The 17,182-nt window shown below is 37.9% G+C and overlaps 1 protein-coding gene across 4 annotated transcripts; it reads right to left on the reverse strand.

Annotated features, from left to right (window-relative positions):
* Positions 1-17: 17 nt before the first annotated feature.
* On the reverse strand, positions 18-8,073 carry LOC307088854 (uncharacterized protein). Of its 4 annotated transcripts, XM_079754886.1 has the most exons (6): positions 7,988-8,073; positions 7,353-7,448; positions 6,509-6,652; positions 5,815-5,868; positions 3,538-3,645; positions 18-1,103 (listed from the first exon to the last, which is right to left on the reverse strand). In XM_079754886.1, the coding sequence occupies exons 2-6, from the start codon at positions 7,353-7,355 to the stop codon at positions 954-956; spliced, it is 459 nt and encodes a 152-aa protein (XP_079611012.1). In that variant the 5' UTR covers positions 7,356-7,448; positions 7,988-8,073; the 3' UTR covers positions 18-953. The 4 variants fall into 4 exon arrangements, with proteins under 4 accessions (XP_079611012.1, XP_079611013.1, XP_079611011.1 ...); XM_079754887.1 differs by lacking the exon at positions 7,988-8,073 and having other exon boundaries at positions 6,509-6,606; positions 7,353-7,670; XM_079754885.1 differs by lacking the exon at positions 7,988-8,073 and having other exon boundaries at positions 7,353-7,670.
* Between the last annotated feature and the right edge of the window lie 9,109 nt (positions 8,074-17,182).

Genomic DNA, 17,182 nt, shown 5'->3' on the forward strand with positions numbered 1-17,182 from the left:
ACATACTCCCCAGAAACCAGAATGATAGTTTTTTTAATTCAGAATGTACATTACACAAAAGCTTATGTATATTTATTGGAATTGTAGTCATCAATACCATTTAGCTAGTTTTACAATTATATTTACACATTTCTTGAATTTCACAGGTTACAAAAGTCATGTTTCCCTATTAACCTCTGGGCTAACATTTGGCAAGCTGTGAGTTAATGTTTCCTTACTTTTGCATGATCTAATCAGTTGAAATCGCGAATTTCAAAATAACACTTTTTTTGTTCTGCATTACTTCCCTGTTTAACACATGAGTAACTTATTTGAAATTATATAAATAAATCTTAAGTACTACATGCTCTGAAAGCCATCTTCATGCCGTTTTAAGACGGCGTGAAATCGATTGATCTCTGCACAGAAAAAGGCATTAAACAAAGCACAAAAACAAAACTCAGGCCAAGACATGGTCATCTAGTGTTGATGGTTTTTACGCTAGTTATCACATTTAATCACTGAATATGAGAAATGCACCAGTGTTTGGTATAGATCCTGAGGCAAATAATGACATATTTGGCAAATCCACACATGCCCCGACTTGCCCTAGTGTTCCTTTCTGAACAAAGCGAAAGTAAATGTGCAATGATGCATAAAGCGAAAGTTCAGGTGCAAAAGTGTCCAGAAGAAACTGCTACATCATTTCGATATCGACACGACTTTTAGAAATTCCCTCGGCTACATCCTTGAAAGTCACTTAAAACATTCACTTGAAGTTAGCATATTCATTTGTCATGTGATTGCTTGGTTTTAAAAGGCTACCCTGCATCCCCCTTTCTCTCTCACACACACACACACACACACACACACACAAGGCAGTAAGTGGGTAATGAAGCCATTTGACAGGATAGCTGAAGTGAAGTTTCCTCTTCTGAGAAGTTTTTCTTAGCTTATATAGGACAGGAATAGTCTCACAAAGTCGTTACAGAGGTCGCTACCTCGGAGTTACGTTGAGCTGATTGTGTACAAACACTCTCGTAGTAGTTCCTCATGGAACTCAGAAGGGACTTGACTTTGCATGGAAGTGTCCGGCGCTTCGACAGAGGTCTGGGTGCTCTGGTCTGGGCAGCGGAGAGTAAACAGTACACATGGTTGTTATTATACTTTTCTATAACAATAAACGGGTTGACATTGAAGCGTAACCGAAAGACCAGGGCAGTGTTAGTCATACAAGGAATAAACCACCTTCCAATAATGGAACACTGTTATTGTTCTTTTTATCTACTTAATCATCTGAAATAACAATATTCCCCCATTGTGTCTGCATAGTGTTCTTTAAATACTTGAAAGATATTTAAAGATGATGTGTTCTACTGTTTACACAACAGTATGGTGTAAAACCTACTTTATCCTGATTGTCAACAATGTTCAAAGGGGCATTATTTTTCAATAAGGGCACACCTCTCCCTTTAAACGTTTCCGAAACAATGCACCACAACAGTCAACCAAAATGATAGCTTAATTACCATGACATGAAAAAACGACATTCTCAAAGAACCACAAAGATTACTTTAATTTCAGGTGAGCAAATCAATTACAAAAAATGAACGTCATACATGCAAGAAACGTATATCTAATCCTTGTTAGTAACTGTAGTAAAAGCGGAATGAACCCAGACGGGGTGTCCCGCTATCGGACAATTATGTACGACGCTTACTAACTTCCGAAGCCTGTTATTTTCCATTATTAGTTATTGTCCGTTCTTAGTGCACTAATGGATCATACAATGACAGTAGCAAAGCACTGCTAGGCAAAGCACTGCACCATGTGAAGGACTGTGCTGCTTTGATTGGCAATAAAGAAGGGTGGTTGCACAAGGGAGTGGGCAGGTTGCAAATCCAATGAGTCACAGGCCGCTCAGCCACATGGAAATGCAACATATTCCACCCTGCCTGCCAACATTCCTGCCAACTATTATCCTTCGACGATACAATGAGATGTGGGACATTGATGAATAAAAAGAGACCCTTTGTTGGAAATGACACAGGTTTGAGAGCATGAGAACTTGTGTAAAAACATTAGGTAAAAAAGCTTTTAAGGCCTTGGTTCCTATCCCATTTTGGCCATTTCTAGTTTCGGTTCTGAGGTCAAAACCGAAGTATCACAACATATTTTGCATAAAAATTATTTAATTTTCGTTTTAAGGGGAGGGGGCGGGGGGGGGGGGGGATATCTGGACTCAAAATCCCACTTGAAGAAAACAATGACAATGCAAAACCAAATATTTGTACCCAATATATTTGAACGGAAAATGATGTTTCTGTTGTCTGAGCTAAGTAGTAACCAGGACACAACAGCCTGTCCCCTTCCCCTTCCCTTGAACTTGTCAGGGCCATGGCAGGGCAACATTGAAGGGTCTTACAACAACAAGTAACATTTAGCCGTGCACCGTTAAGACACTGTGGGTATATATTGGGAGAGAATTGCTGATAAGACATCTTGAGAGGTGGAGGCACTGTGGGAAAACCTTCTTATTCTTGGGGAACGGAGTCTTCCAACTACTTCGGTTGCATTATGTTAGGACAGAAAGGGATCAGACTGTGTGTCAAGTTAGATAAAATTGATCTTAATGATTTCAATCATATTCTGCTCAACTGCCAGGGCAGAGATAGGTTGTGTCCTTTTAGTTTGGATAATCTAATCCTTTGATCATATTCAACTGTCAGCTAGCCTAATGGGCCCATCCGGATATTCAGGTTGGCGTTTCGATGTGTATAACCGTGGAGAACTACACTGCACAACTTCACTTCCCCAAGTCGATGATTAAGCAGAGCTTTACTCACAGAAATACCTGAGAGATTACAATGAGCATGGGGTCCCTGTTACATGAACATTTTTCCCAACTAGTCCGCATATCATGATGTCTCAAATTCAATATCAGCCAGCCAACATTCAGAGAATTGCATATTAACTATTGTAAAAGACATGATTTTATCTGTATTATACGTATAGTATATTGCACAGAAGCTTGTTTTATGAAGATTATTATGAAATTTACATATTTATTTACCTTGAACAGAGATAGCTGGAAATAATCAATAGGACCGGTTATTGAAAAACTATACACATGCTAAACACTTAGCATTTAGGCTGAGTAAACCTTCTGCCTTTAAGATAAGGGTAAAGCTTATACTAATTACGATTATAAGAACATTGTCAAAACATGCCTCTTTCTTGTTCACAGGATTTTTGTTTATGATTGATTGAGTCTATCAATCAGATCTATTCCACATCATACTATCTAAGTGCACATATCAATTGATTGTGGGGGCTGGGACAGAGTGCAGCTGATGGAAATACACGCAAGCATGCATATATTTACATTATCTGAAGGTTTGGGATTAAGGGCCTGGACCTGAATCTGCTGAATATGGAGGTGGAAATCTATCCTCACAGCCAGATCCCATTGAATAATCCAGTTTAGGTGAATTTCCCTCACAGCCCTGGTAGGTGCTGTGGCCTTGGTCCTAAAGCAGGCTATGAGTGGTCTCTCACCATGTGAACGGGACATTGGCAGCCCCCCGTGCTCAGGACCGCGTCCACCAGCTGGTCGATGAAGGACGCCTGCAATCGCTGCATTCTGCAGACTATGCCCTTGATGGTCTGTCGGAAACACGAGGTCAATGAGAGGTTAATTAAAAATAATTAACACAATAAAAGTTGTGTTACAAATGTACTAACTAAAAACAATACGATTTTCTAACTGTGGTTGAATCATTCATATGGATGAATGATTATGTGTATGATACAAGAAAATGAAGAAGTTCTACCGAATACCATAATATTTCAGCCGTATTGTATTTATTGTATTGTATTTATCACATTTGGTAAAATCTTCTAAAAGATCATTCAGGGGTTGACACTAACGGTTGCCCGCTTGCCCGGGGCAACTAAAAATAATATTTGGGCAAGTTGAGATTGATTTCTGGTTGCCCGAACGGGCAAGTGGATTTTTGAGGGTTTGTTAATATAAAGGCTATTTATTCAAGTGTTTTTAAAAACTGCCCAACAACCTTTTTCTTTCGCAAAATCACACAAAATAGATATATTTGCAATTGAACAGCGCGCTGTCTTCACTTCTCTTGGACAGCGAGTTACAAGACACGCATCGCTACAGCGCGAACATAGTCCTGCCTCCTGTCACTCAATCGCAGTGCGGTCTATGGCAGTGATTCAGCACTAGTCTGTGTTGGCTAAAGGTTAGCCAACACAGCTAGCATCGGGGTCATCCCTATGTTCCCCAGGTCCTATGTTCCCCGGGTGCAAAGGGTTAGAGTCAGGTTTAGGGTTAGGGTGAGGGTTAACCCTAAACCTAACCCTAACCATAACCAATCAGAGGAGAGACATTCTAACAAATCGCAGGCGAATCAGAGGCGAAAAAGGCGGTACTTGCCCCTACCATCCTATGAAAAAATGATTTGCTCACAGGGTCCTATGTTCCCCGGTCACATACAAAGCAGGGAACATAGGACCCGGGGAACATAGGTACGCTCCCCTAGCATCTTAAGTGCAGCGCCGCCGCCACCGGTTTAGGTAGAGAAGGAAGACGGAGTTGTGATGGCGGAGTGCGGTTTGGAAGCACTTTGGATTGAAGCAAATTACCAAGGAAAGTCAAAAGACATATGCAAATGCAAGAACACGGTATTGGGTTTCATAACTGCACATGCACAGCAATAGCAATCTTTTTCACGAAATTGGACCTGCACAAACTATATATTGAATGAAAGCTGAGCTTCCACTGTTTCCGACAGTCCAAACCATCTCATTCTGGGACTAAAACTCGCAAATAACAACTTAAGAAGAAACTTCCCCTTTTCTTTTAACAACCAAAAATGAAGTTTTACCTTTGATTTTTGTCCACAAAATTGAATCTGATCTCATAAAACCACCATAAACAGATAATCCAGTGTCGGACAAATTTTGCAACTAAACACGGTGTTAACAATCAATGGCTAAGAGAAGGTTTCTTAGGAAAAAGGAAAATGCCTTCAATCAGAACACATGTTCAGCGCAATCTAGTGGCCGTATTTGCGAGTGTTTGGCTTGGTGTCATTCGATTATATTTAATCGGAGATTAAATATAGATAGAAGTATGCATGTCTACATATAACTGGGCGATAGCTTTAATAGGTTACAAGAAACATGAAAGTTAAAAAATACATATCTTTGCATAAAATCCAGATAAAATTATGCATGTCTACATATAACTGGGCGATAGCTTTAATAGGTTGCAACGGTGCACTGAAATCACTTCATGGCACAATGTGACCATTCGGTCAATAAGCAAACAAAGAAGAAGTTTGCTATTTTTTAAACACGTACATGTGTGGAAGCTAACATTCAGCTTCAGTCTAACGCCTCGTGCCCACCGCACCGTCAGTCAAAGGACGTCGGAAGGCGTGGCTGACGGATGGGGGAGCTTTCCAGGGTCGTCAGAGCCCGAGTAGTGTCACAGTGCTTACATTTGCATACGTGATCTGATTGGATGACGGATCCGTCGCTGCCGAAAAAGCTGAACATTTTTCAACTTTTTGACGGCGCCGAAGGCTCCTATGAAACCCACCCATTTTACAATTTTAGAGTTGACAGATAGCTAAGCTGGGAGGTTTATGTTGTGCTCTTCAAAACTGCACCATTCCATCGAGGAATTTTTAAAAAACACAGATTCTACCCATAGTATTATAACCAATGCCGTCTAAAGATCGATAAGGCTGGGAGTTGTGTGGTCCAAGTTTCAACCAAGGAATACAACATAATGGACTATATCTATACCTGGTTTCGTGGGTTAGGTGTCAACTCTTGGCAGTCATTGCTTATATTGCTTTCCTAGAAGAAATAAGTGATGCGGTAAGTACAACAACATCCAGATACTATACATGCACTACACCTATATATATAGGTGTTATTTAAAATGCACAACAATGTATCTCTATAATAATTTCCAAAAAATATAGCATTCATCTTTACCTTCTCTTCTACATTTTTAAGCACTGTACTCAGTGCAAAAAAAGGTTAAAGCCATCAGAAGTAAACCTACTCTACTCTTGTGAACCACTGGCACATGAATACAAAGGCAGGAGCAAGCAGACAGAGGCTGATTGCAGCAGTGCTAGAGCGGAGTGTGTGAGAGACTTCTAAATCAAATGGATTTAAACACAGGCCTCACTTCCTTACTTTCCTGACAGTACAATAGTTCAAGTTGCATGCATCACAGGACTTAAGAAAATGTGCAAACATATTGAGACAATTTAACCCGCCTAATTGTCGTCTTTAGTTATGTTATTTCTCGAACTCTTAGAGGAGATCAAACAGTTAAGTTCCCTGGTAATACAGGCTGCCAGATATTCTGAATCATACCACTGTCAAGGATGTAACATAATGTGGATTTCCGCATTCAGTTCCCCAAACCCGGGTCTCTTTTGGGCCGCTTAATGAATAAGGTCTGTGAAACCAGCATGTGTCTTACCCTCAAATCGGTGTCAGCATTGTCGAGATAAACTTTCACAAGGCTTTTGTAGTCGTACACGATCTGCTCCGATGTTTTCTGTCTGTAACAGGAGGAGACTACAGGAAGAAGCAGAGGAGAAAGAAGAATGATGCAAATAAGAGGCTGTGTGTGTGTGTGTGTGTGTGTGTTTGAGGGAGAGGGAGAGAGGTAAACGTGTAAGATGGTGTAAAGGGGGATAGATAGAGAATAAATCTGAGATCAATGTTCAAACAGGACTAGAGTTATTTGATAAACTGTAGCCTAGAGTATGACACTCATTATTTCAGTTTCTAACCCATGGGCTAATCTGCTCCAGCCTGCAAGTGGCTGAGAGTACGTTGGTATAATACTATACAGGTAAAAACAGGCCTACGGATGAAAAACTAAGTTAACGGTTGAAATCAATCATCATGATTGAAAAATCGAACATTAACTTTATTGCTCAATGAAAAACGAATTTGAGTTTAAACACAATGAATAACAGGAATGGCGGGTGTAATCCAAAATTCCTCTAAACGCGACCAAGCCTTTTTCCTTATTCCGCTAAATCCTTTAATTTCAGTTTCCAAATGAGTGTCAGGAAGACGATAAATAAGGAGGACGTTTAAATCCAGCCAGTGTCTGAGGCTACTTCATAGCCTTGGAAGTACCGGCAGACGCGCAGTCAGATGGTACGTTGTTCATATTTACTATAATAAACAACACTATCAAGGAGCGTCACATTTAGAAACTTCGCTAACATAGTATTGCTTTTGACAGGAGTTGAACTTTAATCGCAAGTATTAATAAAGGTGTATAGCTAGGCCATGCGATAGCCACTTACCATTGGTCATTCTTGATTCATGTTCACTTGGTTAAATCTGCCCAGACCCTGGCCGTGTCTTCATCGTTGCTCTTCTTAAATGTTCTTTACTTTCATCTACACACAAACAACGGATAGGCTAGGATACATTGATATACAATCACTTCAAAGTGTGAATACACATGAGGATTTAGCTATTCATTCATAGTGCGCGGATCTTGTGTTCCTGCAGTGGAGCGAGTGTTTGGGATGTGACGTCCCACTCTGTGCACAGTTTCACATGACTTTTTTCAAGCAGGCCTACTTGTCACTATAATGAGCTTCAGGTGCAACAACAAAAAAAATAGAAGTCAACGCATAGGTTGTAATGTGATTTAAAGGAAATTTGGTCGAATCGTGTAATTGAAAGAAACTAGCATCGATCATCATTGAGGATTCACAAGTGGCCTACAAAAAAATCATAAATACTTAGTACATACCTTAGCCTATCGCGAGAAGTCAACAAGACCGGCAAGGCTATTTAACCCTAAAAATCCTTATAAAAACCTCTTATCTCCATTTACCATCGGCCTTATTGTCGCTCATTATATAAATGACACACCAACATATCCCTAACCCTGATTAATGTCATTGCCATCATTACATAATTAACTTACCTCTTGCCTCTGTGATGAACAAGATATTACCTCGCCTTTAATTTATCTGGCAACCGTATGCTTGTAATGTAAGTTGTGGGATAAAAGTTAAAGTGTGTGTGCGTGTGTGTGTGCGTGTGTGTGTGCGTGTGTGTGTGTGTGTGTCAGAGGCGGAGCCAGACTTTGTGTACATCCGGGGCTTAGCCCAGAGGGGGTCTGGGGGTCCTCCCCCCAAAAAAATTGAATTTCTAAAATGCGATATCCTGCATTCTAGTCCATTTTAGGGTGACCTGCTGGACATTGACAAATCCTAAATCTCTGAAATATCAGTGCATTATCATTATCAATTTTATTGGATTTTAATTTAATTGCGATTCGGCTGAGACCGAATCGCAATCAGAAAAACGGATTTCTGACATTTTAAACAACGCTGGTAATCTATTTTGTGTGAAAGGAGTAATTATCATAGCAGACTAGCTAGCCGATGCAGGCTATTTAGCACTTGCACCAGCACTGCTGCTCCCGGCCAGCGCGCATCAAGGTAATTTCACTGACCTGAAACATTTGACAGGTCATTGGCAGGGGCTGCTGCTGCTACGGTATCACTGGATGTTGGTTTAGAACAATAATTTCTAATGTCCATGGTAATGTTTGTTCCACACCCTGAGGCTACTTTAACAAGACTGCTGAGAGACGTGAATGGTTAGAAAACGTCACGTTGTCCTGGCAACCGTTCTAAACAACCGAACGAGAGATGGCATTTAACATTGCTTCCATGTGTTGTTTCTTTCAAAATTAAAATAAATCAATTTCAAGAGGTGAAAATCACTACCAGTCGACACATGAGGGAACATGTCAGGGTTGTCATAACTTCAAAAGCTTACAAAAGATCCGGGGCTTTTGACGTGAGATTCGGGACTTCAGTCCCGAAAGCCACTCCCAAGCTCCGCGCATGGTGTGTGTGTGTGTGTGTGTGTGTGTGTGTGTGTGTGTGTGTGTGTGTGTGTGTGTGTGTGTGTGTGTGTGTGTGTGTGTGTGTGTGCGTGCGCGCGCGCGCGTGAGTGCGTGCGTGCCTGCGCGTCTGTGTGTGTTATGCCAGAGAGGTTTAGCAGCTCTTGGTGTGTTTTCTAACATCCCTAACACCCCTTATGTTGTGATTTAAAACAGCGACAGAGGTGAAGTGCTGTTACTTGAAATAGGTTGTGTGTATAACCTCTACATGGCAAAGTTTTTCTCCATATCAACAGTTATAGGAAGCCTTGCAGTGTGGCGCAGGAGGTCGCTTAAAATATTTGAATCCTGTCTGTTGTAATGTGATTGGTGGATTCAAATAAAGAATAAACAGGTGTGTGTGTGTGTGTGTGTGTGTGTGTGTGTGTGTGTGTGTGTGTGTGTGAGTGTGTGTGTGTGTGTGTGTGTGTGTGTGTGTGTTACAGTGGCCCTAATTTAAGACATCAATCCAGGCTTGGTTCCAGAACAGAATGCCTTGGGGTGCATCTGAGATTACAGGGGGTGCACCAGTACCATACTAAAACCAGCTACCCAGCTTCAGTTCAGACTTTGCTTTTTACACAGGCCTTTTTACCAGTAGATAGACAAGCACTTCTGGGTAGTTCTACTGACATGTTGGGAGAAAAACATTTACTGTGCTTAAAAGATAGTATCACATCATGTCTTGTGATCTTGAACATTTCAGCTGCAACATTAGCTTATTGATATCCAAGCTTTGGATATGAGATAGGTTTTTAATATGTGTAATGTGTGAGGTGTAAAAAAGAACAGAATTCTACACTGAAAAAACAAACATGTGACTGCAATGCAAAAATAACCAATTTTTTACTAAATTGTGGCAGGATAGTTGACAAAGCAAATAATTGTACATTGTCGTTCACATTGTAGCTTAAAAATAAAACAGATTTTAGCTGAAAAAGGAAAGAACACTTTCAAACTTTGAACTTTTTCTGTATTTACCAAAGTAAACCGCTAAATGTCATGGCTTCTTGCAATGCCTTTCTCTGTCTTGCATTTAACAATAAAACCCATTTAGTAATGTTATTTTCACAAAAAGTAATTAGTAATACATAGTGCCTTTCTTAAAGTTCACAAGATTGTAAATAAATACAATCAAAACACAACTGGCAAATATGGGTTATGAACATAATACATTTAAAACATTAATGAAATAAGCTGTTGTTGACATAGCTTTGTAAGAACAAATGATTTTACAATGTCATTCAAATCGTAACTTGTGCAGCCTATTATGTAGACAACAGGCTGTCAGCAGCCATTTTCTCAAACTGTCCCATGTTGTCCAGTATTCATGAACAAGCTGGAGAGTGGAGACTGTAGGAGGTTCCAAGACAGTGGCACACTTGATCCACCGGGGGGCACAGGATCCATCCTCCTCCCTGCTCTGGTTAATGTCTGATGTAGATGTAGTTCTTCTGCGGTGTTCTTTTTTTAGCCATTTTCGGATATCCATTGCTAAATGCTTAATTGTTGCTGCCGAAGAAGTTCAATGTCACTGCCTTGCGCGCCATAGATATACTATATACATGGGTGCGCGCATTTTGCACACAATGATAAATGCATCAAACAAGGGTATTTAATGGCAATTGTCACAAGTATAATTACATTTTTTTCTGTGAGCAAGTATTTAATATTTTTTATCATATTTATAAATAAAAAAAATCACTCCCTCATTTTTTCAATTTAGGCTGCAAACAATTTTTTGGGGGGTGCAATGCATACTTATGCACCCCGTAGAACCGGGCCTGCATCAATCAACCAATGATAACAGCACTGGTCCCATGGACCTATTAAAGAAAGGACACCGGACTAAAACATGGCCGCCCATTCATTCCTATGAAAACTGCTCAATGGCGCAGGGGAACATCAGGGAGATTTAGGGACGGGCAAGATGGCGGAGGGAGCAGACACGCTGTAAACTGCTCCGAGTGGCAAAACCTTAAAACATGTAAATACGAATTTAAAACTCACAAAACTCGTCTTTGTTCGATGCGGAAAAATACCCAAGTCAAGTTAAATCAAGTCAAGTTAAAGTCGCTCAACTTCCAGTAAGTAATCCCGGACATCTAACAACACAAAAGGCTACATGGCTAAAGCTAATGTCAACGCTAAACCTCGTGCTCTCCAACAACACGACTACTGCGGTCCAGGAAACATGGAGACAAACGCCAAACGCACAAAAAACTATCTAACATCGCCTTCTAAGCCACCAACTCCGCAGAAAAAACCAAGAGGAGAGGAAAACACGCTTGCAGGAGCCCGTGCCGACGATGCTTCAAATGCTGCTCTCCTGGCTGCAATTGGGACACTTCAAAACATGATGGAGGACTTCAAAAAAGAACAAAAACAAAACACAGTCACCATGGCCAGCATCGCAAAATCAGTTGAATTTAATTCGGCTGAAATCAAAGAATGCAAAGAAAAAAACAAAGAGTTGGGAACAGAAATGAAACAACTCAAGGAGAAAAACACAGAGCTGGAAAAGAGAGCTGCAGAGTTGGAGATGAAAACTGCAGAGTTGGAGAGATACAAAAGAAGATGGAATTTAAGACTAAATGGCCTGATTGAAGAAAAAGAAGAAAACACACGTCAGATCATCAAGGACATCATCGGAAAGATTGTGCCACACTGGAAAGAGAACATGGACTTCATCATAGACTCTGTGCATCGTCTAGGACCATACAACGCCGACCGTCCTCGCCAGATCATCATGCAGTTCACTGGGAGACACTTCAGAGATGATCTCTGGCGTACTACCAAACATCACTCAGTCTGCAAGGAGCTCAACATCCGCTTCGCAGAAGATCTCACCAAAGAAGACAGAGAGACCCGAAGAGCTGTATGGCCATTGATTGAACAAGCAAGGAAGGCAGGCCATAAGACTATGCTCCGAGGCCCCCATGCCTTCATCAATGGACAGAGTCACACCATGATCAAAGTAACAGGGGATTTTTAATCCTACAAGCAAGTGAGTTTTAATAAGCAATTGACACGCTTAGGGTTTTGCTACTATAATGGGTTAGTATCCTTATATAGCACCGTATTCTTGTTTCTAAAACAGTTCAGTTACTTCATCTCATTTTTTGTTTGTTTTGAATCATATGCTCCAGTTAAAAAATGATATTTCTCTGATGTCTGTTAATGCAAGGGGTCTAAGAGACATGACCAAAAGAAAAAGCTTTTTTTTATTTTGTAAAGGGAAAAATGCTAATATTATTTTTTTTACAAGAAACGCATTCCAAGATAGAAGATATCACTTTCTGGTCTAAACAATGGGGAGACAAGGTTTATTTCAGCCATGGTACTTCAAGATCAGCAGGAGTCGCCGTCCTACTAAAAAATTTCAAAGGTCAGGTTATTTCTCATAAGGCAGATGTTAATGGTCACTGGCTAATGCTCATACTAACCCTTGATGATTTATGGGTACAATGGGAGCATTGAAAATAAAAACCTGTTAGAACAAATTGGCTTACAATTAGCTAATATGAAATCAACATACTCAACTGATAACGTTATAATAGGTGGAGATCTTAACTTAGTCCATGATGAATTCTATGATAAATGTCCTACTAGATTCTCTGCAAGTCATCCAAACAACACTTTCATAAACTTCTGCAATGACCAAAGCTTAACGGATGCTTGGAGACACTTAAACCCAGGAATATTTAAATTCTCATGGTTCAACTCCAATTATAAATCCAGAATTGACCACTGGTTAATTGCAACCCACTTTCTATGCTATGATATCAGCTCTGATATATCTGCTGCTCCACTTACTGATCATAGTGTTTTTTATCTATATGTTAAACCTAACAGTAGAACTTGTTCAAACAAATATTGGAAATTTAACTCTAGCCTAATCAAAAATAATGATTATTGTCAAAAGATTAAATCACTAATTACTGAAATTGTAAACCTGGAAGAACTAACACCTGTTAAAAAATGGGAATTCCTTAAATATAAAATATGCCAATTTTCCATCTCATTCAGTAAAAAAATTTAAAAAGAATTAGAGAAAAAGGAACTAGACATTATCAAACAATTAAATGTTTACTGCAATAAACTCAACCCTACTGAAGACGATAAACAGAAAATGCTAAATCTTCAACCTAAATTGGATGAAATGTATATTCAAAGAGCACAAGGGGCTTTCATTAGATCGAGAGCTAAATGGATAGAGGAGGGGGAAAGAAATTCAACATATTTTTGTGGTCTTGAAAAAAGGAGACAAAAGAAAAATAACATAAATTCCTTGATAATAAATGATATAGAAAACCAGAAACCAAAATTAATCTTCTCAGAAATCCTCAAATTCTATAAACAGCTTTATAGCTCTAAATTTTCTGATGTAGACTGCCATACATTCATAAAGGATATAGAAAAATATATTCCCAAAGTTGAAGATATCTTTAAACAAACATGTGATAGTCAAATAACAATTACTGAACTAGACAAGGTAATTAGCCGCCTGTCTCTTAACAAGGCACCGGGTTCGGACGGACTCACAGGAGACTTTTATAGACATTTCTGGCAAGATATTAAAAAACTACTGCATCAAGTATTCCTGGAAATATTTGAAACTTGTATACTTCCACCCACAATGAGACATGGGCTCATCATCTCAATTCCTAAACCTGGCAAGGACCCCAGACTCATAGAAAACAGAAGGCCTATTACTCTTAGAAATTCTGATTATAAATTACTCTCATACATCTTCACCACTCGTCTTCAGACAGGTAATTCAGAGCTTATTGCAGAAACGCAGTCTGGTTTCTTAAAGGGAAGATCAATCCACAATAATATAAGGCTGGTAATGGACATTATTGAATATAGACATCAAATAGAACATGATGGTTTTCTTTTCTTTTTAGATTTCAATAAAGCGTTCGATTCCGTAGAGCACCCATATATCTTCCAAGATCTTGAACATTTAGGTTTCGGAGTCAAATTTAGGAATTTAATTAGTGGATTATATCAGAATATCAACAGCCGTGTCATGCTACCTTGTGGCGCCACCCCCAGTTTTAATGTTAATGTGGGAATTCCACAAGGTTGTCCCATTTCACCATATTTGTTTATATTAGTCAAAGAATTGTTAGCAATTTACATTAAAAATTGTAATGAAATAAAAAATTTAAATGTCTTAGGTACCGATATTGTCATCAGCCAACTTGCGGATGACAACAATATTTGTACAAGACAGACACCAAATTCCAATAACAATAGAAAAAATAAAAAAATTCTCCAAAGCTTCAGGGTTAACTTTGAACTTAAATAAATGTGAACTATTTGCAATTCATGATACAACTCTAAAAGACATCTGTAACATCCCTATCAAGTCAGAAATTAAATACCTTGGAGTACACCTTACAAAAGACCAAAAACAAAGTCAATACTTGAATGTAGGAAAAAAAATAAAAGAAAGTAAAGCCAAGTTAAATTTATGGCTCCAAAGAGACCTCTCAATACTTGGCCGAATTTACCTTACCAAGATGGAATGTCTATCAAGATGCATTTACCCAGCCTACTCTAATGCCATCTCAAATAAATTAATCAAATCTATTAACCAAATTAATCTGAATTTTATTTGGAGGAACAAGCCACACTAAATGAAAAAAAGTAATATGGTTAAAGAAATTAAAGATGGTGGTTTAAAAGTTATTGATTTTGATTGCCTCAACGGAACTTTAAAAATCAATTGGTTGAAATCTTGGATCAAACATAGCAACTCATTTTGGTACTGTGTTCCCAATTCCCTATTCAATAAGATCGGAGGTTTAAAATGTCTTCTCATGGCAGACTTCAACATCGATAAATTGCCTATATCGTTGTCAGAGTTTCATAAACAAATTCTAATATATTGGAAAATGTTATATGTGCATAACTTTTCACCACACACTACTATGCTTTGGAATAATAGATATGTTTTATACCGAAATAAATCATTATTTTATCAGGAATGGTATGAGAGGAATATATGGTCTGTGGTTGACTTAATGGATACCAATGGTAATCTCTTAGATTATCAACAATTTTGCACTAAACATAAATTCAACCCATCCAAAACAGACATTATTAAATTACAAAAAGCACTTCCTCATGGATTTGTATTTCTAACAAAAAATATATTGGCCCACCAACCTATAATACCACAACTGGGCCCATTGTCAGTACAGGGGATTTTAATCCTAGACAAAAAATGTAACAATCATTTTATAAGGAACTGCCTCAATGAAACATTGTTCCCCGGCAAACAAAACAAAAATAATATCCTACATATATTTGATAATAAATCAATTGATAAACTAAGAACAATGTACCTAAAATTTCCTATACCCCCCAAAACAAAATAAACACACTTTAAAATTATGAACAACATTTATCCTTCTAAAGAATTACTTATACTACGCTTTAATATCGGTGACAATTTATGCACATTTTGTGAAAAAGACATTGAAACCACGGACCATGTCTTCTTCTCATGTCATATAATACAAACATTCTGGGTTGACATCCACAATTGGATCAAACAAAAAATAGTATTATTTCCAGCTGCTATCTCTCGTGATGATGTCACTTTCGGTATGATCTTACAAAACAAATATGATGAACTCTGTTGCAATTTAATTCTTTGTCTAGCTAAATTTTTCATCCACAAGAATAGTTATGAAGTCATCCCCCAAATTTATTGTCTTCATGAATGAATTTAAATTGTACATGAAATCACTAAAACTTGTAACAGAAATAAAGGCACAGAAACTATATAATAATTTAAAGAATTTTCCCACTGAAATGAATAACTAAAAATTATTTGAATCCCCCTTGTGAAATCAATGTTTATTCCATTTTATATTTAATTTATTTTTGTCTTTATTTTGAGATGTTTATTTTAATTTTACTTTTATTTCAACTGCTCTAAGTGTATTCTATTGAAGCAGTAATGTGTATGTTCCTATTGTGAGTTAACTTGCACTAATGTTGAATAAAAGTGAAAAAAAAAAAAAAAAAAAAAAACATCAGGGAGATTTTCTTCCGCACCATGGACGCATAGACACGCCCTAGTCCGTGACGTACCGGATGCAGTACACTCGCATTGTTTACCGAACATGGAAGTATAAGTTACTAACCCCCCCGATCATTCTCTATATGTGATCTTTAAATGACACTCCTCCTGCCATCTGGGCAACAATTATTATTTAACAATAATTAAAATTATACATAATTTATATTATTTTAGATTAGTTTGTCAATTTTTGACCTTATAAAGAAAAACACCTTGTATATAATTTTTCATTTTTGTATTTTAAAACAAAAATCTTAATTACAACTCGTTTTTTTATATATTTTTCTGTTTTTCTGTTCCTGAAAAACGAGAATCAAATGACCAAATATATACACAGACTCATCAGATCGGAATGTCAGAAATACAATTGTGAGAATCTTTTTATTTCAATATTCAGAGGAAATCAGGCCTACTGTATGTAAATAAGATTAAAGATGTCTAGGAAGTATAACTGATAACTGTAAATGGCAGATGTACATTGCTTTTGATGGAGTCATAATGTTATATTAATAATAATAATTGGGGGTTTGGGGATTTTTGTAATAAAAGCTTTTTTAATAGTAACACTTTTGGTTAAAATCCTATTTCTTACACATGCAGCCATTTGGACGACATTCGATGATAGCTGATAACCAAGGTACACACTGTAATACTATAATCAAGAGGACATACAGGCAGTTCAAATAAAAAGAGATAAAACTTTATTGATCTTCATAAATATTTAAGTTTGCTCCATATAACATATTACACCAACAACGTAGTAAACGTATGTAGGCCTAGAAAAATACAGTTCAATGTTATTGCTTAAGAAACAGATTCCTTCCAACTAACTATGAAAAACGCCATCAATAATTTATATAAAAGTAAATGGTTACATATCGACCAGCAACTAAGTTGGAGTAGCCTACCCAAATAATGAATTGTAATACACCAACATTGTTAACTGTCATACATAGCTAAACAAGCAAAGGAAAATGAAACACCAACGCAACTGAAATGTTAATATTAAACTATTAACAATATTATGAGAATTACGTAGGTCTCCCATAATCATTCAGGTAATCAATACGTCCGTGCCTGTTCCAGTTATTTCAAAGATATTTGTGTTTTGTATATCCGTGTTC

This window comes from Pollachius pollachius (assembly GCF_949987615.1).
Source record: "Pollachius pollachius genome assembly, chromosome: 17".
NCBI lineage: Eukaryota > Metazoa > Chordata > Actinopteri > Gadiformes > Gadidae > Pollachius > Pollachius pollachius.